At 38.7% G+C, this 23,631-nt stretch overlaps 1 protein-coding gene across 1 annotated transcript in view; it reads left to right on the forward strand.

Annotated features, from left to right (window-relative positions):
- Positions 1-209: 209 nt before the first annotated feature.
- INSC (INSC spindle orientation adaptor protein) overlaps positions 210-23,631 on the forward strand; it is a 107,070-nt gene continuing 83,648 nt past the window's right edge. Inside the window, exon 1 of the mRNA XM_076343383.1 lies at positions 210-289. Within this exon, the coding sequence (XP_076199498.1) occupies positions 237-289 (53 nt within the window). The 5' untranslated portion in view covers positions 210-236. The remainder of the gene's footprint in view (positions 290-23,631) is intronic.

The following is a 23,631-nucleotide window of genomic DNA, read 5'->3' on the forward strand; positions in this document are numbered from 1 at the left end:
TATGTGGCTTATGCCATGAAATGTACTTAATGGCCTTGGTTATCTGCTGGAGTTGTGTGGTAGCCTGAGGAAAAGAAGCCTTTTGAATTGTTTTTAATGAGTTAGCTCCACAGATCAGTAGGAGAATGCCATGCCACCCTGGACTGAAGAGGTCTGAGTTTCCCTAAGTTTACTAAATGACTGTTTTCTTTCTAGATTCCAGCCTGTGGAGAAGTGCACATAAGAATAGGATAAATATGGCTTTTAAGGGCGAGGACCACTTAGATTCTCTTCCGTTACCTGTTCAGCGGTAAGTGGTGCACTCCGTCATCCAGTCTTGAGTGATTAAATGCCTCTAAAGCTGCAGCTGCACTTAGCTTTGAGGATCCAAAGATGCTTAAAAACCCATTTTTAAACTCAGTTTTAGGTAACGTTCATACAAAGTGTTGAGAATGAATGTGGAAATCTGAGATGCATTTCTCAAGGCATTTGCAAATTTGTATACCTGCAGTCTGGTAAATCATGAGAGTGAATATGCAGTCATCATTTTAAATGGATGAACATGTTTGAAGTACAGATGTGACTGTATTTACTGGATCAGTTCTTTGTCATGATGGAAATCACTGGAACACTCTGCACTCTGTGAAGACTGCTGAAAACTATAAATATAAATTTCTTTAACCTTGTTAACTTTCTTCAGGTGTAGCTATGGTAATGGTATGAAGGTTATAGTATAATCTCTTCAGTCTGTAGTGCCCTGGTGGGACTGGAGACATTGGTGACTCTACTAATCCACAGGTTTTTAAAATCTGGCTGTTGGTTGGCTTCTAGGACCTGCATCTGCGTAGTATAGTTTCACTTCTAGCATAATGAAGGTTCCATGAAAAGAAAAAAAATGAATAATGAATACAATAACATTCTGCATTCTCATTGAATTATAGTCTTGATATGTGGCACAACTGATTTTATTTTTTTTTTTTGGGGGGGGCTGCTGAATGCATGAATAAAATCAGAAATAAAAAGGATTAAAAGTTCAGTCTTTCTCCTAGTCTTCTTTCTTCAGGTCAGATTGTAAGTCTTTATTGTAATCAACTGGCTGCTGACATGCAATCTCAAAATGTAATGCTTTTCTTCATCAGGAATTTAATATTTCTCTACCTTTCCCTACTTGAGTCTTCCAGCAGATACTTCGATAATGCCATTAAGGTCACAGTAAGACCATATGAGCATATTGTCTTCTGGAAGAAATATTATGTGGAGGAACAGAGTTTGGGGATCCCAGGTGCCGAGGTAACTGGTACTGTTCATTACATTCTAGCCAAAACTTGCTTTCAAAATCAGTGAGTCCTAGAAGCCCCGAATAGCCAAGCATGGAACGGACTAGTATAAACAGCAATGAGGTGTCCTGTCTCACTTATTAGTTTAATTTTCTTCCATGGGATGGAGCCATGGAATATCACTTCAGATGCACACAGTAGTGAAGACAGGTTAATGACTTTGCTATGGAAATGCTCAGGCTAACCCAATGGTCAGATAAGGCACCACACATCCTGGTTAATTGCTTGGTGATAACTAACGGGTTCCAGAACCTGAATCCTGGATCAAAAAGTCAAAGAAGGTGTGAAAGCCAACTGCTATGCTGAGAACTTAGGTTGCAAAATGGGCCAGTGAAGCCTCTTATTGTAGTAGAAAACTAGCTGCAAACAGAACCAAAAGCAGTAGGTCCTATGGATGGCAAGGGCTGATCGAGGTTGATGGTGGCAAGTTTTGTTTGCAGATACATAAATGGGGAAATTAGCTGCAGACTCTCTATGCTAGCAACTGGAAATGTGGAGTAGAAATAATGCATGCAACACAGAACTAAAAAGCACTGAATTTTGTAGGCTACAGATTTCTGGAAGAGGAAACTGCCTGCAGGTCAGTTCTGCGTTCAGGGAAGCTGAACTCTGCCATGCTATGTGAACAAAACTATGCCACCTCACATCAACTCCGCACTACAATGTATCTTAGCACAAGAAGTAATCTGGAGAAGTCCCATACAGCAAGCACTATGTTCTGGCAAACTGCTTGACTCAGCAGGGCAATTCTATATAGTGAGATTTAAAAATAAATAAATACTCCTCCCCACCGCCAAGTAAATATGAAGCTCCTATTTTTCATGTTTATTTTGAAAGAGAATCCTTTTTCCTTTTGATGAGGGTTGTTTAAGAGAAAGCCCATATAACAAGATGGGCAGACTGAAGTTTTCAGTGGTCAGACAGGTGAAGGCATAGGGAAGGATGGAACTGAAAATGATGAAATGTGTTTTTACCCTAAGAATTAGGCAGAAAGAACACAGTATGGACTAGATCAATAAAGTCCAGGAATTGTACAAAACATTTTTCTCTGGGTTAGAGAAAGAAGTGATATGGATCCTATAGGGAATTTAAAAGAATTAAGTCAGGTTTCAAAATAACTAACAAGATTCAAGGATTATTTATTCTTTATTGTTCCTGTAACCAAGCCTAAATTGTATGCCTGTCTCAAGATTCCAGTTCATGCTCCTGTTTTTCATGAGAGGGACTTGAATTAACTTAAAGGCATGCACTGTTGTGTCCTGTCACAGGGAAAAGGTAACACAAATCCAGCTGAGGTTAGTCCTGTGTAGCACCACAACCATGCCTTGCTTCATGTTTAGGTCAGAATCCTTCAGAAGTAAGAGCAGACACATCCCCAAGCAATAATATCTGTCTCCATAGGAAAAGTGTACCATACACATACAAACTGATTCCAACTGTTTCCACAGCAGCCATTGAAGTCAACAGTTATCTTGGAATGTAGAACTGGGGCCTTAAACCAAGTCCCTGTGCTGCATGAATTGTTGTTTACACTCTTCTCTCTCCTCAGATTTTGTGGGAAATCACAGCTTGTATTGTAAAGTCTCTAGAGTATTGAGTCACCATGCTAGTGATTTTCTAGCATACTGTCAGACCTACTTTCTCTAATTGACATCTAGACTGCTATGGATACAGTATTTAAAACTATACAGTATCCTGAGGAAAAAAACAAATTATTGTTACAGAAACTTTATTTTCTGTTTCAATGAGTTGGGAACTTACAATTAGTGATAGTTTTGTGTCTTAGGAGAGAAAACAGTTGGAAATAGATCACTTTTTAAAAGAATTGATCTAGTTACTCTCCAAAAAACTGTCAGTAGTGCTGTGTAAGGCACTTTACAGGACCATAAAAAGTAATCTGCTGCCATCAGTGATGGCCAGTTCACTATAGCATGTGAAGTGTGTATATATTCCTTAGAGATGCATATAAACCCGTTCTGCAGTAGAATTATTTTAGTATAGCTTTTGAAAAATGTCGTGACCCCTTCCTCACATCTTTCTATTGATATTGTTTTTCCATATTTCTGGTGAGTTTTTCCAGATGGGAAAGCCAATGTAAAAGAAGCTGCCTTTCTCTTCTGTCCCTCACCCCTACTCCTGTGTAATGAAAGTTCATTGGCCTTTTTGTTTTCTTTAAGTTAAAATTATAATTTACCCAGGTTTTTTTCACTGTAGTCACGGTTTCTTGTACTTTCCATATTGCATAGTAAACTAAACTTAACATTTGGAGTGCTGAATCTGAAGTCATACAGCTAAAGAAAGAGTACTCATAACAAAAAGTGAAATAGGACACTGTTTTTGCTTCTCAGATTATATGTTCAGTTCAGTGTTGCAATTGTGAGAAATAGGGTATGATTAGACATATTTTTAAAAAAGGAAAAAAGGAAGGTCTTCTATGGAAATCAGGTAAAAAACCACCATTGCTACCACCACCAAACAGAACCAAAATCAATCAAACAAACAAAACCAAAAAAACCTCAAACTGAAAAAACCCCTTCACCTTGCTGTAAGATGTTGAAATTTGGGCTGTATATCTTGGAGGTACTCTTGAAAATGAAGTGGCAGTGGGGCAGAGAGAGTTTGTCTTCCTGATCTTCGGAAATGCAATACTGCTGGACTGTTTAATACATTTTTCTAAACATTCTTACAGCTTCAAAAATGAAAGATGATACTGGAGGTTATAATTTCAACTCGCATACAAACAACAGGCAATGCTGAATATTTAAAGGGGTTTTTTTGTTTATAAAAGGTGAATACTTTGAGTATGAGGACCAGGAAGGTAAACCTAATAGGTGTCTATATTTAGTTTCTTTTTCCTGATTTTAATACTATTATTATGTTGTTTTCTGGTGGAAGTTTACATCATTATTGGAATATAGATGAGAATTTTTATCACTGTTTCAGATGAAGGAGATGAGGCAGAGAAAGTAGACAAGCCTTTCAAATCTAGGTACTTGTGGTTAAGTCCTTTCTAGCATTTCATCTCTCAAAATCAATTCCTTCATCTGACACCTCAAAGCTGGAATTGTTTGCCATGAGGGACTTCTGTGGCAGAGCCAAAAATAGAATCCAGGTTTCCTGTCTCCCAGTTCTTAACCAAAAGACAGTCCTTCCTCTTTTGTTATTTTCTTCCTTTTTTTGTTGAACTAAAGATCTGAGTCCTATGAAAGAACAATATGAATGAGGTCATGCCATGCATATCTATAGTCTTGCATTGCTCTTTAAGATGTACTATGTATCTGCAGGTGTTCTGGTAACTTCTCTAGAGGATCTGTTTAGATGTTCTGTTATATAAATTAAGATTAACGTGCTGTTTGTTATTAAGGATATAAGTGTTAGAGTATCTATCAGCTCTTAAGAAAACTGAACTTTTTCCAGTATGCCTTTTGGGGTTTTTTTTAGCCTACTTTTTGTTTGTCTTAGGTTTTTTATTTCTTGTAGTGCTATTTTTGTGTTTCTGCATGGTAGGTAATGTGGTAGCTGGAGATCTGTTCGCTGTGCGTGCATGCTCTCTCTGGTGAAAGGAACTGTACAAGCTCTAGTGACTACATCTGATCTGTAGACTATGTAAGAAATGATGGCAATTACTGAAGGAAGGAGATTCATAGAAGAACTTAAGAAAAAAATCCTGTTACAGGCACAACTTGACAATGGAAACAAGAACATGGTTAATGTAAGAAAACTATGGCTTTTAAGTCCAGGCAGAATTGTAATCATCTTACCCCAAACTCAAGTTTACTGAAATAAATGGAGTAGTTAAAAAACCAAACAAAACCCAGGAGCTGGTATTTGCCAGTGTCATACACAAAAATCGGTGTGTTCTTTAAGTTCAGATTTGAAACCTTTTCCTAAGTAATAATTTGTGCTGAGGAATGTGCTTCTCTAACATGCAGCAAGGGCAGGGCTTTAGAAGGGTCTGTGTGAGAAGCCTGCACATAGCTGAGATGGCAACATAGCAACAGACCTATCGCAAGGCCCACACCGTGATGGCCCTTGAATTAACAGTAGCTTAAGGTACACAGAGCTGAAGTGGAGGAGACACCAAATCTCATAGTATAAAAATTTGAGGTCAGCTTTGGTTTGGTTATTGAGAAAAAATATTGTTCTGTGTCTGTGTTTCTTTGTCTGACTATGTAAAAAGGTAGATGAAATTGATATTTGGAAATTTATACTGTGTTTGTCCCCTTAGATCTAGAAGTATTGGGGATGACTTGGGGGGGGGTTAAAGAGTGAGGACTTGCAGTGAAAGAAGAGAAGAATTTGTTGATTAGATTCAAAATCCAAGGGCAATACTGAAGGATTTAAGCAATCCACAATGAGAGAGAATCCAAAACTTCATTTTCTCAGCAGATGATATGAACTGGAATACCATCTCATTGCAGACTGCAGGGAATTCTGGATGAATTGTCATCCACAGGGACCTTGACAGGCTAGAGAGGTGGGCCTGTGCGAACCTCATGAAGTTCAACAAGGCCAGGTGCGAGGTCCTGCACCTGGGTTGGGGCAATTTCAAACATGGATACAGGTTGGGCGATGAATGGATTGAGAGCAGCCCTGCAGAGGACTTGGGGGTACTAGTGGATGAAAAATTGAATATGAGCCAGCAATGTGCACTAGCAGCCCATAAAACCAACCATATCCTGGGCTGCATCAAAAGAAGCATGACCAGCAGGTTGAGGGAGGTGATTCTCCCTCCTCTATTCCATTCTCATGAGACCCCACCTGGAGTACTGTGTCCAGCTCTGGGGTCTCCAGCATAAGAAAGACATGGACTTGTTGGAGCGGGTCCAGAGGAGGGCCATGAAGATGATCAGGGCAGTGGAGCACCTCCCCTATGAGGACAGGCTGAGGGAGTTGGGGTTGTTTAGCCTAGAGGAGAGAAATCTCCGGGGAGACTTTATAGTGGCCTTTCAGTACTTAAAGGGGGCCTACAGGAAAGATGGGGAGGGACTCTTCATCAGGGAGTCTAGTGATAGGATGAAGGGTAATGGTTTTAAACTGAAAGAGGGTAGATTTAGATTAGATATTAGGAAGAAATTCTTTACTGCGAGGGTGGTGAGACACTGAAACAGGTTGCCAGAGAAGTTGTGGATGGCCCCTCCCTGGAAGTATTCAAGGTCAGGTTGGATGGGGCTTTGAGCAACCTGATCTAGTGGAAGGTGACCCTTCCCATGGCAGCGGCGTTGGACTAGAAGATCTTTAAGGTCCCTTCCAACCCAAATGTTGTGGTTTAATCTCAGTTGGCAACTAAGCACCACGCAGCCACTCGCTCACTCCCCCCCACCCGGTGAGATGGGGGAGAGAATTGGAAGAGCACAAGTGAGAAAAAGTCGTGGGTTGAGATAAAAACAGTTTAATAATAATAATTTTAATAATTGAAATAAAATAATAATAATAATAATATGATAATAATAATAATAATACACTTGCTAGTGATGCACAGTACAATTGCTCACCACCCGCCGACCGATGCCCAGCCAGTCCCCGAGCAGCGGCCCCACCGGCCAGCTTTCCCCAGTTTACGTACTGAGCATGACGTCACATGGTATGGAATGTCCCTTTGGTCAGTTTGGCTGTGCCCCCTCCCAGCTTCTTGTGCACCTCCAGCCTTCTCAGTCGGTAGAGCATGGGAAACTAAAAAGTCCTTGACTAGTGTAAGCACTACTTAGCAACAACTAAAACATCAGTGCGTTATCAACTTTGTTCTCATCCTAAATCCAAAACACTGTACCAGCTACTAGAAAGGAAATTAACTCTATCCCTGCCGAAACCAGGACACCAAACCACCCTATGAATTGTTCAAAATAACTTCCAGGTTTTCAGTAAGCAAACAGAAAGCAAACACTTCTAAGGCTACCTCCAGAGCTCTAGGACCAACGCCTTCCATCCATGAAGTGCTGGGCACCATGTTGTCTTTCACAACTCTGCTAAGTACTTTGCTGCTTGCCCAGTGGGGAAAGAGGTATCGATTGAAATGTTGCTAAAACCTTTATGAAAATGGAAGAAAAGAATAATTGTTTGTATTTGGGATTAACTGATATTTTGACGGATAATGTTTGCCAAAAGTTGAAAGTTGAGACTTGAAATAGAAGCAAGAGAAATTCAGAATTTTTATACTACAGAAACTGCATTGATTCTACTTATTTCTCTGCCAAATCAGGATGACAAACATGCAGAACTTTATGGAACATATGGACATATGAAATGAAAAATATGGAAGTCTGTAATGGATTATTTTTTTTTATAATGGAAATTGCATTTCTCATCCAAAAAAACCCCAACACTTGACAAAATATTCCTAGTAAGCAAGATGTGTAAAAAATCTTTGTAAAGTAAGACACATTTCTACCTGCTCAGGAACTGAATTATTTCAAGGACTATTCACATCAGATTTTACTTCTAGAACTTCATGTGGTCTCTGTATGGCTGAGAAGAGGTTTTTAGAGAACATTGGGTTTGAGGTATAAGACACGTGAAAAGCCTCTCAACATGTTTAATATTGTGTTCAGATGTTCTTTATTAAGAAATAGAAGCCTGAATAAGGCTGTCATGAAAAGAATGGATCCACCTATTGGGTTTCTATCCCTAGAGTGTTTAAAATTTCAAAAATACTGGGTGATTTAGTCTTCAGAGTCAAAGGCAGGGAAATTGTTATCCCATCATAAAAAGTGAGTCTTAGCCAAAATTGCACAGGTGTGATGGTGTGCTCCCCCACCCAACCTGACCTTTATCTCTTGTAACCCTGCTTAAGTGATAACTGCCAGGGGCAGTCGTTAATGGATGCTGATGGTGATAGCTTTGTCCATTAATGAAGTGGATTCAGAAGCCAGATAACACAATAGCCCTTGATTATTGTGAGAAATATGCACACCTAACAACAGTTGTCAGTATGTAGATATGACTACGAGTCAATCATCTTACCCCTATAAATAGTGAGTGGCCCAAGAGCCCTTTGAGCTCTCCTGTATGGCAGCGGGCTGCACGCCAGGATCTCCCCTTGAGTAGGGATGCCTCTCAAGGTTACTCCTCGAGGTTGAGAGATTCCTTGCCACAACAGATACTCGGTAAGTGACTAATAGCATGCTAAACTTTGAAATCTTAGCTAAGTGATATAAAGGATTGATTGGACATCTATAATCCTTTAGACATAAACCGTTGACCGAGACTGGGACTAGGATTGGACCCAGCCGCACCTAAACTCCTCTCTGAGAAGTTTAGAAAGCAAGGGGGTCCTTTCTGAACCTCATGACTCAACAGGAGGGTCTCCCTGACAGTAATGTCTGACCCTGTCCTCTATGCGCTAAATAATCAAGTGTACCTTGCCATTGAATCTTGTTCGCTGTCGCATTTACCATTGAAATTTGTTAATTCATGCTTTAACTCACTGTTTTCTATCAATAAAGTATTGTTGCTTCTCTCTTACGAGTGAAGTGCAGTCTCACTCCATCCGTGACAACAGGTACGTTCCTTTTTATTCAGCTGGCCAATGATCTCTTGCCCCTTGTATTCTGTAGGTGATGGGAATCTGTAGGTTTTGATGCCATCTGTTCATCTGGCCTTAAGTTCAAGTTAAGTTCTGGTTTTGACTGAATTTTGGGCAGCAAGTCGTTTGGTTGCAAGTCAGTTCACTGAAACCTTTCCTGTTTGGTTATCTACCTGTTTTCATGGATATGGATCCCTCAAGTGAATGATTTCTAGGGATGTGACCTCTGTGAATTAACCTGAATAAAGGTAATTCACTTTTATCTCATTCTGGTCTATTCTTTTTTTAACTATCTCAGGTTTTGTTACCTTTCTACTTCATATCTGCATGGCTCCTGCACTTTTTTGACACTTCTGTTATTAGTGTCTGTCCTCACAGGATTTGCCTCACTTTTTCATTTTTTTTTATAGCACCTTGACTCTTCAAGAATCGGCAGTCCATTTGTAAGTATGCACAACTCTAAGATTGTGCTCAAGTTCATAATTAATCATAAAAATCATGTTTAAGTGCAAGTGCTTTAAATGCTTTGTCTAATCAGTGATTGTATATGTCCTTACACTTTTTAGACATCTTCTGTAAGTGCTGAATTCTTTCTATTTCATGGTTTCCTACAGTGTCTGCTGCTGATAATCAAGGGCTTGTTCTGTATTTCTGGCTTTTCCCACCTACGTCTGCAAACTGAATTTCCTGTTTGACAAGCACTCCATGCAAAGTAGAAAACAACATTTGTATTTCCTGTTTGTATCTTACAGGCTACTTACTGTGCATAGATCTTGTCCTGCTAATTTGAATCCTACGTTCCCTATAATCAGTTTTATTTGAATGATGTCAGGAACTTGTATGTTGTGGCTCTTTAAAGCATTCAGATAAAGACTGTAAGAAACTCTAGAGAAAAAATGCATGTTAACTGTAATACAAGAGCTAGAGCTGAATTTCAGAGTTCAAAGTTCAGTGTGCTTACATGGCTCTATGAATCGCTGCTCTATGAATTTTTAAAAACCATTCAAGAATGGAATGCTTGCTGGGGAATTGAAAATGTTTTTTGAAAAATCTCTTTTTGCAGTAAGCTGTAGGAATAGAGTACTACAGAAGAAAGGAAGGTGCTCTGCCAGTAGCGCAATAAAGTTACCTTCTGGTGACAAGGAATAAATTCAGTTATCGCATAGCTCAAGGCACTAATGATGCCTCATTTAATGACCTTGTATTCTTTTCATTTCACTCAGTTACCCTACAACAAACAATTCAGCAAAGAATTTTATAGCTTCAGAAAGGGAGCTTACCTTCCTATGAAGTATTTCTGATTTTAGTGATTTATATTCCACCTGTAACCAAATTGAAAGCTGGGTTGTTTGTGGGGGTTTTGATGGTAGTAGTTAAAACAGATTTGTGTATCCATATGGTCCTTCTGGGAAGGATTTTCAGATATGCTAGTTGACTGGATCCAAAGGATGATGTTAGTAAAGTAGCGACTATTGATTTGCCATCATTTGGTGGCATTCATGAGGAATATGAACTCGATTTTTTTTTTTTCTTTGAATCCCTGGGTAAAATATCTCTGTTCCTATATTCAGGATGTTAAAATGTAGGTCACCAGTTTAGCTCACAGGCAATAAAAATAATTGCATTTCACTTGTACTTTATGCATTTTTGGGGGTATGCAAGTCTGCCAGAATGCAAGATTTTTCCTAACCTTTTCATTCTGATAGTTTTATCACTATATCTTTATATTCAGTTGTATAACATGCCGCAGAAGCATATTATATTACTTCCCAGAGCTATGCTGTAAAATATTGTATGTTGAACTGTAGAAGTCACAAAAGAATTTTGGCTTTTAACCTAGAGGACACTTGAGTTTGTCCATTATAATAATTGTAAAGTTATGGTGACTTTAAAATGTGAACAAATTGATGAATTTAAACAATCTGTTCAACTGGCCTCACTAGAACTTTTTTCATTAAAGTTGTTATTTCATATTTGCGGCTTGCTGTTAGTTGGGAACTTTTTAAAATGATCAAGCACCATCTTTCATCCTTAAAGGCAGTTAAGAATTTATCCTGCATCCCTCGTCAGGGTCAGTAGCATGTTTCACAGTATGTGGCACACAAGCACTGCAAAGAGGTCAAGCTAGTGCTGGTATAGCCTTTACCATAGAAGAAGTTTGGCTGATTATTTTCAGAATGTGTATCTTTGAAATGTGGGAGTCTATAGAAAAGACTCTTCTCTTTGTGTGTATTAGAGAAATAGCAGTTCCCATCTGCCCAATAAATATCTTGTGTTTGGGACTTCCTTTTCAGGAAGGACCCTCAAATTAATGTCTTTGAAATAACAGTGACAGAACTTGCCTGAATGTTAGGTTACCTATTTGCCAGACATAGATGATGCTTTCTGACTGTATCTTCACAAGTATTGCATGACGTTTCTATTGTGACATCAACTCAGTAATCCTGTCAACTTTACACCCTGTAGCTAGCTCTTCTAACCATTGTCTTATGGCTTTGACTCCATGGCTTGTGCTTCTCTGCAAATTTTCCCTGGTACTAGCAAGACCTTTTCAAAGAATTCATATGTTGTTTGTGGTTGGTTATGTTTACTTGCATTCAAATCTTCATCACACTTGTTTTTCTGTAGCATATTTCAGAAGAGATGCTGATCAGGTTTACACATATTCTACCACTCCTGTTGGATGTCTGTGCTCTGTTTTCAGAAGACAGTCTTGCTAGTTATTTCTGTGTTTAAGGTTTTATCTTGCACGTGGGAGTCTTCTTTCTTGTTTGTGAAACGTTGTGAATGATGCATTAATTGACACAAATGCTTTGATTTCTTTTAGTCTACTGAATGTTGCTACTGCAGTTTGATACTTGTATGCTTTGTGAAGTCTTCTAGTAATGTAGATGGATTCTTGGAAGTTTGGTATATATAGCTGTACCATGAGAAGCTCATGGAATTTTTTAGTTGTAAAGTAATTGTATTTATATTGTCATCTTATTTCTTTACTTTAACTCAAAATTTTATTTCAGCATTGTCTGCCTAGTATTATAATGATTTACACCTTTATACCTGTTTTAGCATTAATAGTCTTCCATTTTAGTTCAGAGGTAGCGTCTCACATGATACACCCCCCCCCCCCCCCCAAAGAAAAAAAAAAAGACAAAATCAAAACCAGAAACTGTTTACTTCTGGTACAATCTTAAGTAAAGTATCTAGACATCTTGCTTATTTACCATGTCTTGCTTATTTGCCACAAACGCTTAGGAAAAAACTCCTAAAATCTACCATGACAGTTAAATAGCTCTTTTGATTGAGGAGGAGTTGTGCAATAATGTTACGTTGTTATGTAATAATGTTTCAGCCGTGGGTAGCTGGTAGGAGCCACATTCTTGGCTTCTGTATTGTCTATGTGAACTTCCTGACATCAGAGAATACTAGGCCTGAACTGCAAGCGTACTCTTTCTGAACCCAGTGTATTAGCTGTGGGGAAGGGATATGCAGAAGGAACCTCTCCCAGCAATTGTATGGCTAAGAAGGAAAAAGGAATACAGAATAAGAAACAGTAGAGCATGACAGGATCAGACCATCATGATAACCTGGTATGTCTTGTGACACAAGATAAGGAGGAGTCAAACTTGCACTTAAGAGTGGAGGAACTTGGAGGGCTGTGTCTTGCAGAACTCAAGCCTGTATCTTGCAATCATGTTTCATGTGGTCATGGAGCAATGCTGTGTGCCTGGCAGTGATGCTGTGCTCAGGGGGCTGAGGCTGCTCTCAAACACTGTCTCCTGGGTGTAAGAAGCAGTGAGCCAGAAATGCTAGATCTGGCATTAACAGGTCATCCTGAAACTAACTGCATCCTTGTTCCTATTCTGCTCCACAAGAGCATACGAATACCTCAAACCCTGCCTGTGAACTGTACAGAGAACTTTTTTGCTTCACTGGCTGCAGTTTTTGGTGTGCACCTTAGAAAATTTTATTTTGGATTTGTTAGCAAGTTTGGTCACGCGTGGAAGAGTTTGCAAGTTATAAGGAGTCTTTAGGAAGGCAAAGTAGTATTAGTTGTAAACAGTACAGCTTACAAGGAAAATATAGTGCCTGCAGTGCCTACTCTTTGACTTGATTATTTTCCAGGTCTTTCTGAACTTTGACAAATTACAGTAAAGACTATGTCTTTGTTTTTCCATTTACAATATAGGGTTAGTAGTTATCTGTTTTGCAGAACTATTGTGAGACCTTGACTTTCTATGCACTTTTATGTGTATCAAGAAATTTGAATTTGGTATTCTATTGGCAAGAATGAAGATCCATACTTTTGTCTCTCGTTTTATCAGCTAGGCCATATTATTGTTATTATCATGTAAGTAATGTAGCTGGACTTATTCTTTTTAGCCCTTGAAGGCAATTAAAGATGAAATATTTCTGTATCAGAAATAGTGTGGCCAGCAGGAGTAGGGAAGTGATTGTGTCCCTGTACTCGGCCCTGGTGAGGCCGCACCTCGAATACTGTGTTCAGTTTTGGGCCCCTCGCTACAAGAAGGACACTGAGGTGCTGGAGCGTGTCCAGAGAAGGGCAACGAAGCTGGTGAAGGGTCTGGAGAACAAGTCTTATGAGGAAGGGCTGAGGGAACTGGGGTTGTTTAGCCTGGAGAAAAGGAGGCTGAGGGGAGGCCTCATCGCTCTCTACAACTACCGGAAAGGAGGTTGTAGCGAGGTGGGGGTCGGTCTCTTCTCCCAAGTAACTAGTGACAGGACGAGAGGAAATGGCCTCAAGTTGCACCAGGGGAGGTTTAGATTGGACGTGAGGAAAAATTTCTGTACTGAAAGAGTGGTTAAACATTGGAACAGGCTGCCCAGGGAAGTAGTTGAGTCCCCATCCCTGGAGGTATTTAAAAGACGTGTAGATGAGGTGCTTAGGGACATGGTTTAGTGGGCATGGTGGTGTGGGGTTGACGGTTGGACTCAATGATCTTAGAAGTCTTTTCCAACCTTAATGATTCTATGAAATCCTGTCTGTTGACTTCAGTATATCCAAAAATCTTTCCTGTATAAAATGCAAGCTTTGTTGAAGCATTTCAGGGACATTCACCTTCACTGTGCTAACCAAGAGGGAAAAGAACCAAGTGGTCCTCCTTAACGGGAATACATGTCTTCATGCAACTTGACAACAGAGATCAAACTAATGAAGGGATCCTAATGCTCAAGAAAGCAGATTCACTGAATTTGTTATTGTCTTATTGTGAGAAAAGACAGTGTTGCCATCTGTCTTCAAAAAGGCAGTAAGGTTTGTTGAAGCTTTAATTTTGATTTGAGCATTATACATCATTCCTCCTGATTCTACCCTGGTTATACTGCTGATTAATCTTCTTGCCTTAGGCAAACCACTTTACCTCCCTGTGCCTTTTCTTCTGCTGCAGCTGGGGAAACACAATGGAAGTCCTTATTAGGCTATCTCCACAAGTTGCTATTTTAATGATACTTATATAGCAGTCGGTATGTTATGACCTCATACGCCTTGTTATGCCTGATATGTGTGCATCATCCTATTGCACTGCTGCAGGTTGGTAATGTTGAATGCTACCTAGCAGCTGCTTTCAGTAAATGTGAAGAGTATGTTTCTGTTCACAAAAACTAACTTGTTTCTTCCATGTGTTATATTTTGCCATCATTTTCACAGTGGCGTTGCCTGGCAAGTGAGTTCACTAAACTCTCTTTACAACCGTGGCTATAACAGAGGATGATGATTAATTCCCCATACCTTGTTATTTCTGAGGTGTTTTCCCACAATCCAATATTAAAAAATAAATAACTTCATTAAGGATATTTTAATGATCTTACTATGACTTGTCTTCTCAGCTATTTATTAGAAATATTAGTACCATATTTTGTTAAATACAATATTTGTCACTTCAGTTCACACTTCCTGGGAATTTCTTCCTTACTTAATTGCCTGGTCTCTCTTAATCTGGTTCACTGCTGCCTGGGGATGGTGGGAGGATCTTGTAATCAGTTGTTCAGTAACCTGTAACGAGCAAATTTAAGAAAGCTAGCAGAACAATGCTACAACTTTGTAAATGGTTTTTTGCTTTTTTCCCCTTTTTGACAAATAGTATAGTGATCTTACAAAATGTGCTGGTCTGACCCCATTTCTAGTCTCATTAAATTTGCTAGTGTCTGTTAGTGGTCGGATTTCTGAGCTCATATTAACCCTGAGGGATTTGGAATGATGGAGTGAAATGCATACAGGAGTTTGATATTAAGCTGAAATGTGACTGTTAGCAGTGCCAGTTTATTCTTTTTGCTCCTTACAGTATTTTAGAGAATGTGATGAAGTGTGTGTGTGTGTGTGTATATATATATATGTTGTTTTATTTTGGGCAATATGCCTGAAGGACTATAGATATGCAATCTTTTACTTGTTTTTAAAGAAAAAACTTTTTATTATGTTGCATGTATAGACTATGCTTCAGGTATTTGAATTTTGTATCTTGCCTTTTGTGGATACTTTATTGTTGAAGTTATTCTAGGGGTACAATGGAAAAATAGAAAACATCTACATTCAGACCATAATATTCTGTCCAACTAAAGTTAGTGGAAATATTTTTCCACTCTTTTAAATGGCAGCAGGACTGAGCTCAGAATAAAGATTAGACAGGAACAAAACAGGGGAAAGCTGGAATAATAAAGGAAAAAGGGGAGAACCAGGAAATGGTATCAAAGTAGATTTAGGTTATTCAATGGATGGCAAGACAGTTGAAAACAACCTTTTGGGAAGTGCTATAGAGCAAAAATGTCTTGTTCAGTATCAGCTGTGCACATATAAATGTTTGATTTTGGAATTTACCTACTTTGCATTTTTAAATGAACTTTGTAGATTTAATTTGAAACGCATGATGCAGAAAGTAAGTTACTTTGTTACAGCAATGAAAAATTATTTTTGATACTACTTATGCAAGAAAGGTAAATTAATTTCACTTATCTGTAGTTTAAAAATAAATAAATTGAGAAGTAAAGGACATTACATGGTTTGTAACCCAGTCTATGGCTTCTAACTAGCCAGGAAGCAAACATTCACAGTGTGATATTCCATCAAATTTTTCATTTTTAAAAATATTCTGCTGAGTTCAGAGCACAAAGTGTACTGCTAACTGGGAGAACTAAATGGTAACTTTTAACCATGTCTGTTGTCTCCCAACACCCAGGCTTGCCAGTAGAGCCACTACGCTGGCAATGAACACAGTGGTCTATGACTTCTCTGAGAGTACTGCCAGCTTATGGCCAGAGCGCTTCAGATATTCTCATCACAGAAGATTTCTACCTTCTTTGCCCTTGAAGCATAGCTGAGAAGCTTTGGAAAAGTAGCCAGAATGTTGTCCTTTTTTTAGTGTAGATTTTTTCTTTAATCATGTGAATGTCATTAGAATTAGATTTTTATTAGATTGGAATTAGAATTGTATCATCTTCATTGAGGGGAAACAGTTTATACGTGAAGAGGATGATCTTTATTCAGTATGTGAAATTACTGTTTCAATGACTGTTCACAAATTCACCTTTGATTTCTGAGATTTAAATAAATCATAGAATCAAAGAATAATTTGGCTTGGAAAGAATCTCATGAAATATAGTTCCATCTCCTGCTTGCAGCAGACTCTCTTTCTGTTTGTTCCCTTCTTTTTTTATGTTGATACCTTTATAGACTCGTTTTCCAAACTTTAGTCAAATTGATTTTGATGTATTATGTGTTAGCCAATTTGTTTCTAGGATAAATGGGGGGGGGGGGGATAAAAAGCAAAGGGCAGGAAAATACTGGAATTGGGAAGCAGTAAAACCAGCTAATGATACCTGTTCAGATTGTTATTCTTATTTGTCAGGATCCCAAAGTAAGGGAGCCATCGTTGTCTGCAGGCTGACTTATAGGCCAGGCTTGAATTCTGGGCCAGTGGCTTCAGAATTCAAGATCAGAGATTTCTGGTTTGTGTCATTGATGCAAAATGACACTTTTTCCTTTATTTTGTGAACTTCTTTTTTAAATGCCACTTTCAAAACTAATTCACTTAAATCCAATTACTAAGGCTAAAATTTTCAGTATAAAATCTGACAAGCTGGCCTGTCTTCCAGGCTTAAAGGCTGATACCTTGGCAGTGGCCTAGTGAATATTACAAACATCCAGCCTGCAGCAGTCAAGAGTCCTTTATTCATAGGTGTTTAAGTTGGGTTCCCAATCTTGAGAATATTATTGAAGTCCTCAGGCTTCCAGATTTCACGTAACAATATTTGTATGCTACTATTGTTTGACATTTTCTTATAGTCCTGTGCACCCAGTGGGAAGTCAGGATGGAGAAATATGGCAGAGCAATGTCTCTTTATAATTTTTTTTTTTTTTTACATTCTTTTGACAGAAACTTCTCTCAATAATGATTCAGGCATAAAGCTATTTTTTTCCATCTCATTTAAAAGCAAACAAAATTTCCTTAAGCCTGTCAGAACTTCCCGTGGCACAGTCCTGATGTGGGGGGGTACGCTGTGTTTATGTTGTGAGAGTGAATCAGGAAGTGATTGGATCGGAACACTCCTGGTTTTGCTGGGTAGAGAGTCTAACCCCGTATTGCTCTTGGCTAAAGTACCAGGAACAACCTGGAAAGAAATCAGTGTGCTGCTGCCAGGGGAAAATTAAGATACTTTTTCCCCCAAGCATTTCGTTCTGCTCCGAAGGGCTGGAATCACACTGAATGTTCTCTGTAGTTCAACTGCTGGGTGAGAGGTTGACCTCAGTAATTTTGAAAAAGTATCTTTTCCTTGGTAAAGTGTGAAGACAGTCCAACTGAGTAAATTACTAAACAGCTGCCCTGCTGTAAAAGAGGGGGGTATTTCAAGGTGTACATCAGACTCAGCATTGTTCTACTGTAGTTCCAGTTGCTGCAAACGCAAGGCCCTCAGTAAATGCTCAAATTCAGTATTTATTACTATTTAAATTGAAACCTCGATACCAGTTTACACACCTCTGCAACTGATTCCACAACCAAAAAAATTGAATTTGGATTTTTAATTTAAATGTCTGCTGTGACATGAGAAGCAGGGACCTTACTTGTCATTTGCTCCAGCTCCTTAGTTTGGGTTGCATGAACCAATCCTTCACAGCCCACCCACTGAACACCTTCCAGAGGGCCTTTCAGCCAGCAGAACACCAGCCTTGTAGGACTGTTAAGTGCGGTGTAGCATCCAAGAGTAGATGTTCCAGAAGACCACGTGTGGAGGAAGTTTGCAGGCACACAGCATTGCCAGTGCTTTGTGTGTGCTATAAGGACTATAGTAACAGAGGTGAAAGCTAAAGCAGACTGACAGTTGCTTTGTCTGCAATAGAGTCAGAGCTATACTGCTGTTGCATCCACTCCCAGCCTTTGGTAGTGCCAAGTAGGATGAATCAGGCCCCATATCTTCATGAGGTGAGAAACTGGAGTAATAAAGCTTTATTACACTCTTTATAACGGTAGACAAGAATTCAAGCCATTTCTCCTGTTATCTTTGTGAACTTTCCAGCATCTAAAAATGATACTGCTCTCTGCTTACGAATTAAATTTCAGTGTGTATATGTATGTGCTTGTGGGAGAAACAAGGAAGGTCTTTGGACAGTTCTGATGTTCTTTTTCAATTAAAATTTAGGGCAGCATTTGGCTATCTGCTTTTTAATTTGACACAACACAGGGATATGTATGATATACATTCAATACACACTCTATTCATAGTGCAATAGCACAGAAATTTTGATTTCGGTTTATTCTTCTAGGAAATCTGTGCAGGATCTCGTGTCTCCAGAAAGAGGCTTAAAACTGCATTTGGAATAAATAAAAAGGGCTCCATATGTTTCAAAAACTTATTGCCATTCTCTGTCTATCCTCTCTACTTCTATCTTTTGTGGGCATTTTTTGAGTGATCCTTTCTCTTTGAGGGTTATAATTTATTTTTTACGTATAACTATCTCTCCTGCTGTCCCCCCAGTGTGTCTCAAGGAATGCTTTTGTGTTACTGCTCTTTCCATTTTGTATAAGTGATGCTTTGCACAATGACATTTGAGCTGAGATTTTATCAGAATTGCTTACAAAGACAAGTTACAAAGAAAATGAAAACTCTGCGGGGAGGTCGTCCCTCCATTTGTATTAGCTTTGTGTATACTTGGTGTTACGTCACCCTCTTTCTCCTCCTACTCAGCACTTCATCTGGACCCCCCTCAATGTGTGTTTGTACATGGACGCATGCCCATGTTGTTGTAAAAGTATGCTTACGTGGAGGCCCATATGAAGAACAGGTGAAGCCACCCTTAACACTTTTCATATGCCTCTATACTGATTACTTGTTTCATACTCTGAAGAAATGCCTTTGGCAAATATGATCACCTAGGCATTAAACAAATCAGGAAAGATAAAACTGATAAGCTGGAACATGCGTAATATTTCACAAATGTAATACAGGAATCATACATGCTTTCTGCAGGTATATTAACCTTAGCTTTATTTGAACCTATATATAGCCTCCAATCACTCTTGCGCTGGAGTACAGCAGTGCTGCTTCCCAAATTAGGTCCTTAAGTAATCTATAACTAGAAGTGAGCTTAGTTATGTTTTGTATCTCAAAGAGCTTTAACAGTGAAAATAGCCCATTATCATCAGAGGTCTGTATACATCCCTGCAGCTTGTTAGGACAAGTTTTTCTACTTCAAGCAGATAAATGTGGTACAGGTTAGCTAATTTACTATGGTTACATAAGAGAAGACATGTTAGGATTTCAGGCATTCTTTTATGTCAGAAATAGTCAAACTTTTTGCTAATAGGCAGCAAAGTGCTGCTGCTATTTGTCTTAACGTTATTCTCCAAACTTTTTTTTCTGGGTGCCTGTGTAGCTGTGGTGCCCAGAATGCTGTCACTGTTAGACACCTGTGCAAGGGGTAGGCAAGTGGTATGCTGAGCCATGTAGTGGTGAAGAGGTGGTCAGACAGTATCCTAGTTAATAGTAGTGTGACACAGAGATTATTTAGCATGGCCTAGAGAATTTCTTTGAGAACCTCTCTTCTGCAGTGTTCTCAAGAAATATGAAGGTAGAAAGTTGAATGAATCTTCTATGCAGGTGTAAGATGATTATTTCACAACAGCTTAGGTCTGCAAACAAAATGAAGGGAAATAAGAAGGTGTTGTGACACTGTTCATCAAGCCTTTGCATTTGTTTTTCTCAAAGCCGAAGTTGTGCACCAAATTAACAGGAATTCTGAGTACAGTTGGCTGAGAAATGGTTCTTCTGTTTGAATATTTGAGATTTCAAATGTATTTGTTTTACCTCTGCATAATGTTTCTTGTCTATTCCACTCAAGTGTTTGAAACCAGCAGAGGAAGATCTTCCCTTCTCCCAGATAGATTCTATTTCCCAAAAATATCCCTTGAAGTAGGGACTTGAGCCTAAGTTCAGTATAAATGCCCTAGTATCTTTCTGGATAAACATGTATATATGTATTGATAGGCAAATGGTTCCAGCAGAATCTATTGCATGAGACAACATTAGAACAGCAAATAGCTAGCGGTTGGAATATGAAGATAAAATTTGTTAAAGGAAGCACTTCGTGGTCTGAGTCAGGAGATATTTGGCCTGTTATTAACCCACAGGTGCTGGGGTTTTGACTAGCATGGGTTGCATATATGTGCACTCTTCATTGTGACTGCAAGTTAAGTCTGGTACATAAAAACTGATCTGACATAAAAAAAAGGAGGGGTGGGAAGAAAGAAACAAAAAAATTGCTCAGAAAATGGCCAGCTACTACTAGGTCTGATGTGTTAAATAGCATTTTGATATTTGGTCTGTAGTCTCATGGATCTAGCAATTACTTTTTTTGTATGAAGTATCATGGCATTTAATTTAAACTGTGTGTGTTTCTACAAGTGAGCATATTCATACAATACGGGCAAAAGTAAGATAATTACTTAATTGGCATATGCCTTTCCATAGTTTCACGCCTGTTATCACTAGCCATCTTTCCAGGCAGCTGTGAACTACAGGAAAGACTAGTTCCAGTAAGGTTATGCTTGATGGAAAATCCAACCATATATTTAATAGATCAAGGGTGCAGTGAGACAACAGTGATATTCCCTGAATACAGGAAGAGGATACTGTCCCATCCCTCCCCAGACTCAGTAGGACCAATGACACTTCTATCAGTACTGCTCTTCAAAGCTTCACTATCACACTTTGACCTGAATAGTGTAGTCTGGCGTATCTCAAGTCTTCAAAACTTCTGAGTTCAGGTCAGTTGTCTGGAGGGTTGAGGTGGTGGGAAAAGGTGGGGAGGGAAGAGAAAAGCAGAGACATAAGCACACAAGTTTTGATGTCAGTACACAACTGGCAAAATACAGACAGAAGATATTTAATGTTTTCACTGATTCAATTATAGAAGTAAGTTTGCACTATGTAGCATTGGGTTTTTTTTTTTTTTTTTTTTTTTTAAACTACTTCTACATAGAGAATTGAATGTAATTTAAAGGCAGGAGATCATGGTAAACTATTATTTTGCTTGCACCTTCTATCACACTGTTTCTAATGCCTGTTTTTTGACCAGCCTTAAATAGGTTCATTGGCATTTCTTTTCTGCTGTCTACTGGAAATAAGTTGTCTTCAGCTTTTGTCCATAGCAGTAGTGAGAAGCAGGAAAGCAGGCGCACTTTCTTGTTTGGTTTGTTGTGTGTGTGTGGTTTAATGCCTGTTTTATTGGTAACAGAGAACAGAGATACCTGTCAGTGCCTTTTGAAGAGCGCATCTATTTAAATTATTAATTTCTGGAATATATTGAAGAGAAATGCTGTATCTTTCCCAAAATAGGAATTGCGTAATTGTTTCTTGTCTCCTGATTTCAGGAGGAAGGTTCAGTTGCTTTGCTTTTTATGGATAATCTCCAGTCTAATAATGAATTTAGTTAAACGAAACTTTTGTGGGAGAGGGACACTGGAGAGAGAGACTCCACCTCCCTTCAAGTTAGAGATGGCCCAAAATGCACAGTTTTGATCCTGTTTCAAATGTTTTCAGATTTAGGATCTGGATTTGAGGTCATTGTATAAGTCCTTCCAAAAACAGGTGTCAGGTGAGAGGTGGAATCTGAATTGCACATCCTTTTACTTGCAGTCTGTGACAAGTTAGCACTGAGATTCCTGCCTGATTTTTTTGTATCAATGGCAGTTATAGAAAAGAACGTTCCGCTTGAGAACTGATAGACTTTGAGAAAATATTGAGCATGGGCTTTCAAAATTTTATGAAGTGATGAAAATCCTTTAATAAAGCTATATTGACTTATTTTTGCACTCTGGAAAACAGTAGAACATAGAAATCACATAGAAAACTGGATCTACTTGCATTTGCTAGTCTATACAGTGAAGTCAGTTATCTTATTTTCTGGTTATATGATGGCAGCAGGAAAGGATTGTTAATCAGACACTTGACAAATACAGAGAGAGCTTTTTTTTCCTTCCTCTGAAGACTTTACTCTCATAATAGAGATTGACAAAGGGAAAGTAAAAGAGAATATTCAATGAATAAGCCACTTACTTTTTGTGTATTTCCCATTTGTGTGGAAGTTCTGTTATCCCATAGTAATTTATATCAAGTAAATTTCTTTAGCTAAGGCTGGTGACTATAACAGACTTAATATTATGGAATATTTCCTTGCTTCCATTTCTGATACATTTTCACATCTGATTTGCTCGCTCTGCTGTGAGGTATCATAAAGCATTATAGTAGGACAAAAACCTAGTTCCACTTATCCTTTAATTGTTTTTTAATGCAAAATATTGTACTCACATAAAATACCCATTTATTTATATTTGGTGCCAGAGGCTAATTCACTGAACCTGGGATGTATTATTGCAAAACAATGGTGTTCCACTACACTTTTTCACTCCTGTTAGCTGTTTCCCAGGTTCCTTTCATGGCCAGTAAGAGTTTATTAATGCTAAATAAATAATTAAGAAGGGATAATTGACTCATTTTTTTGCATTGATACCAGAATGATGCTTTTTTTTCTGGAAAACATCATCGTTCTGTTTTTAATGCACTACCGAATGTGGAGCCTGCATACCCTTATGAATCACAGATAACTCATTTGTGCCAGAGATTCACTGACAGTGACCCAAAGCCTGCTCTCACTAGATGAAGAGGAATAAATAGATATGCTGTTTCAACGTACTCACTGAGAAGGGGGAAAAAGCAGAGATCTTTGTTCTGTCTTCTCTTCTTGTCATCATTTGTAATATTCTCTCAGTCCTCGTAAAAGCCACCTGGTTCTATCCTCCGTGGTACGTAATCCTTTTCACCTGCTCCCTTCTGAAGATGGAGATTGACATCTGTGCAATGGAGCTCTTGTCAATAAGATTTGCGCTCTCCCTTGCTCCTCTCTTACATCTGAAATTACCAGAGTTGCTGTGAACAGCAGTAAGGTGAAAAGTCCTCACTAATGAATTATTTCCAAGGAATGAGCAATCTGTGGGACTCCTAACCCACTCATCTTTACTTTCACCAGGAAACCAGGCTGTGGTTGTTTCCTCACCTCATTCAGCGTTTTGAAGAACCCTCCTGAACTCTTGTCTTTATCAGGTTTTGGAATCCAGTTGCTTTGGATTTTATATTTTAAAGAGGTGTTCTAGCTCAGGCATTCTTCACACTTCAGCTGTTGTCCCTCATTCAAAAGCAACTTTACGGTAGTAAAAATAACCACTCATTTCCTTTCTCCTTTTGCTATTTAGCCTTCAGAACTCCTCTCAGGATTGCTTTGAAAAACTT

The sequence above is a fragment of the Aptenodytes patagonicus genome, chromosome 7, assembly GCF_965638725.1.
Source record: "Aptenodytes patagonicus chromosome 7, bAptPat1.pri.cur, whole genome shotgun sequence".
Classification (NCBI taxonomy): Eukaryota; Metazoa; Chordata; class Aves; order Sphenisciformes; family Spheniscidae; genus Aptenodytes; species Aptenodytes patagonicus.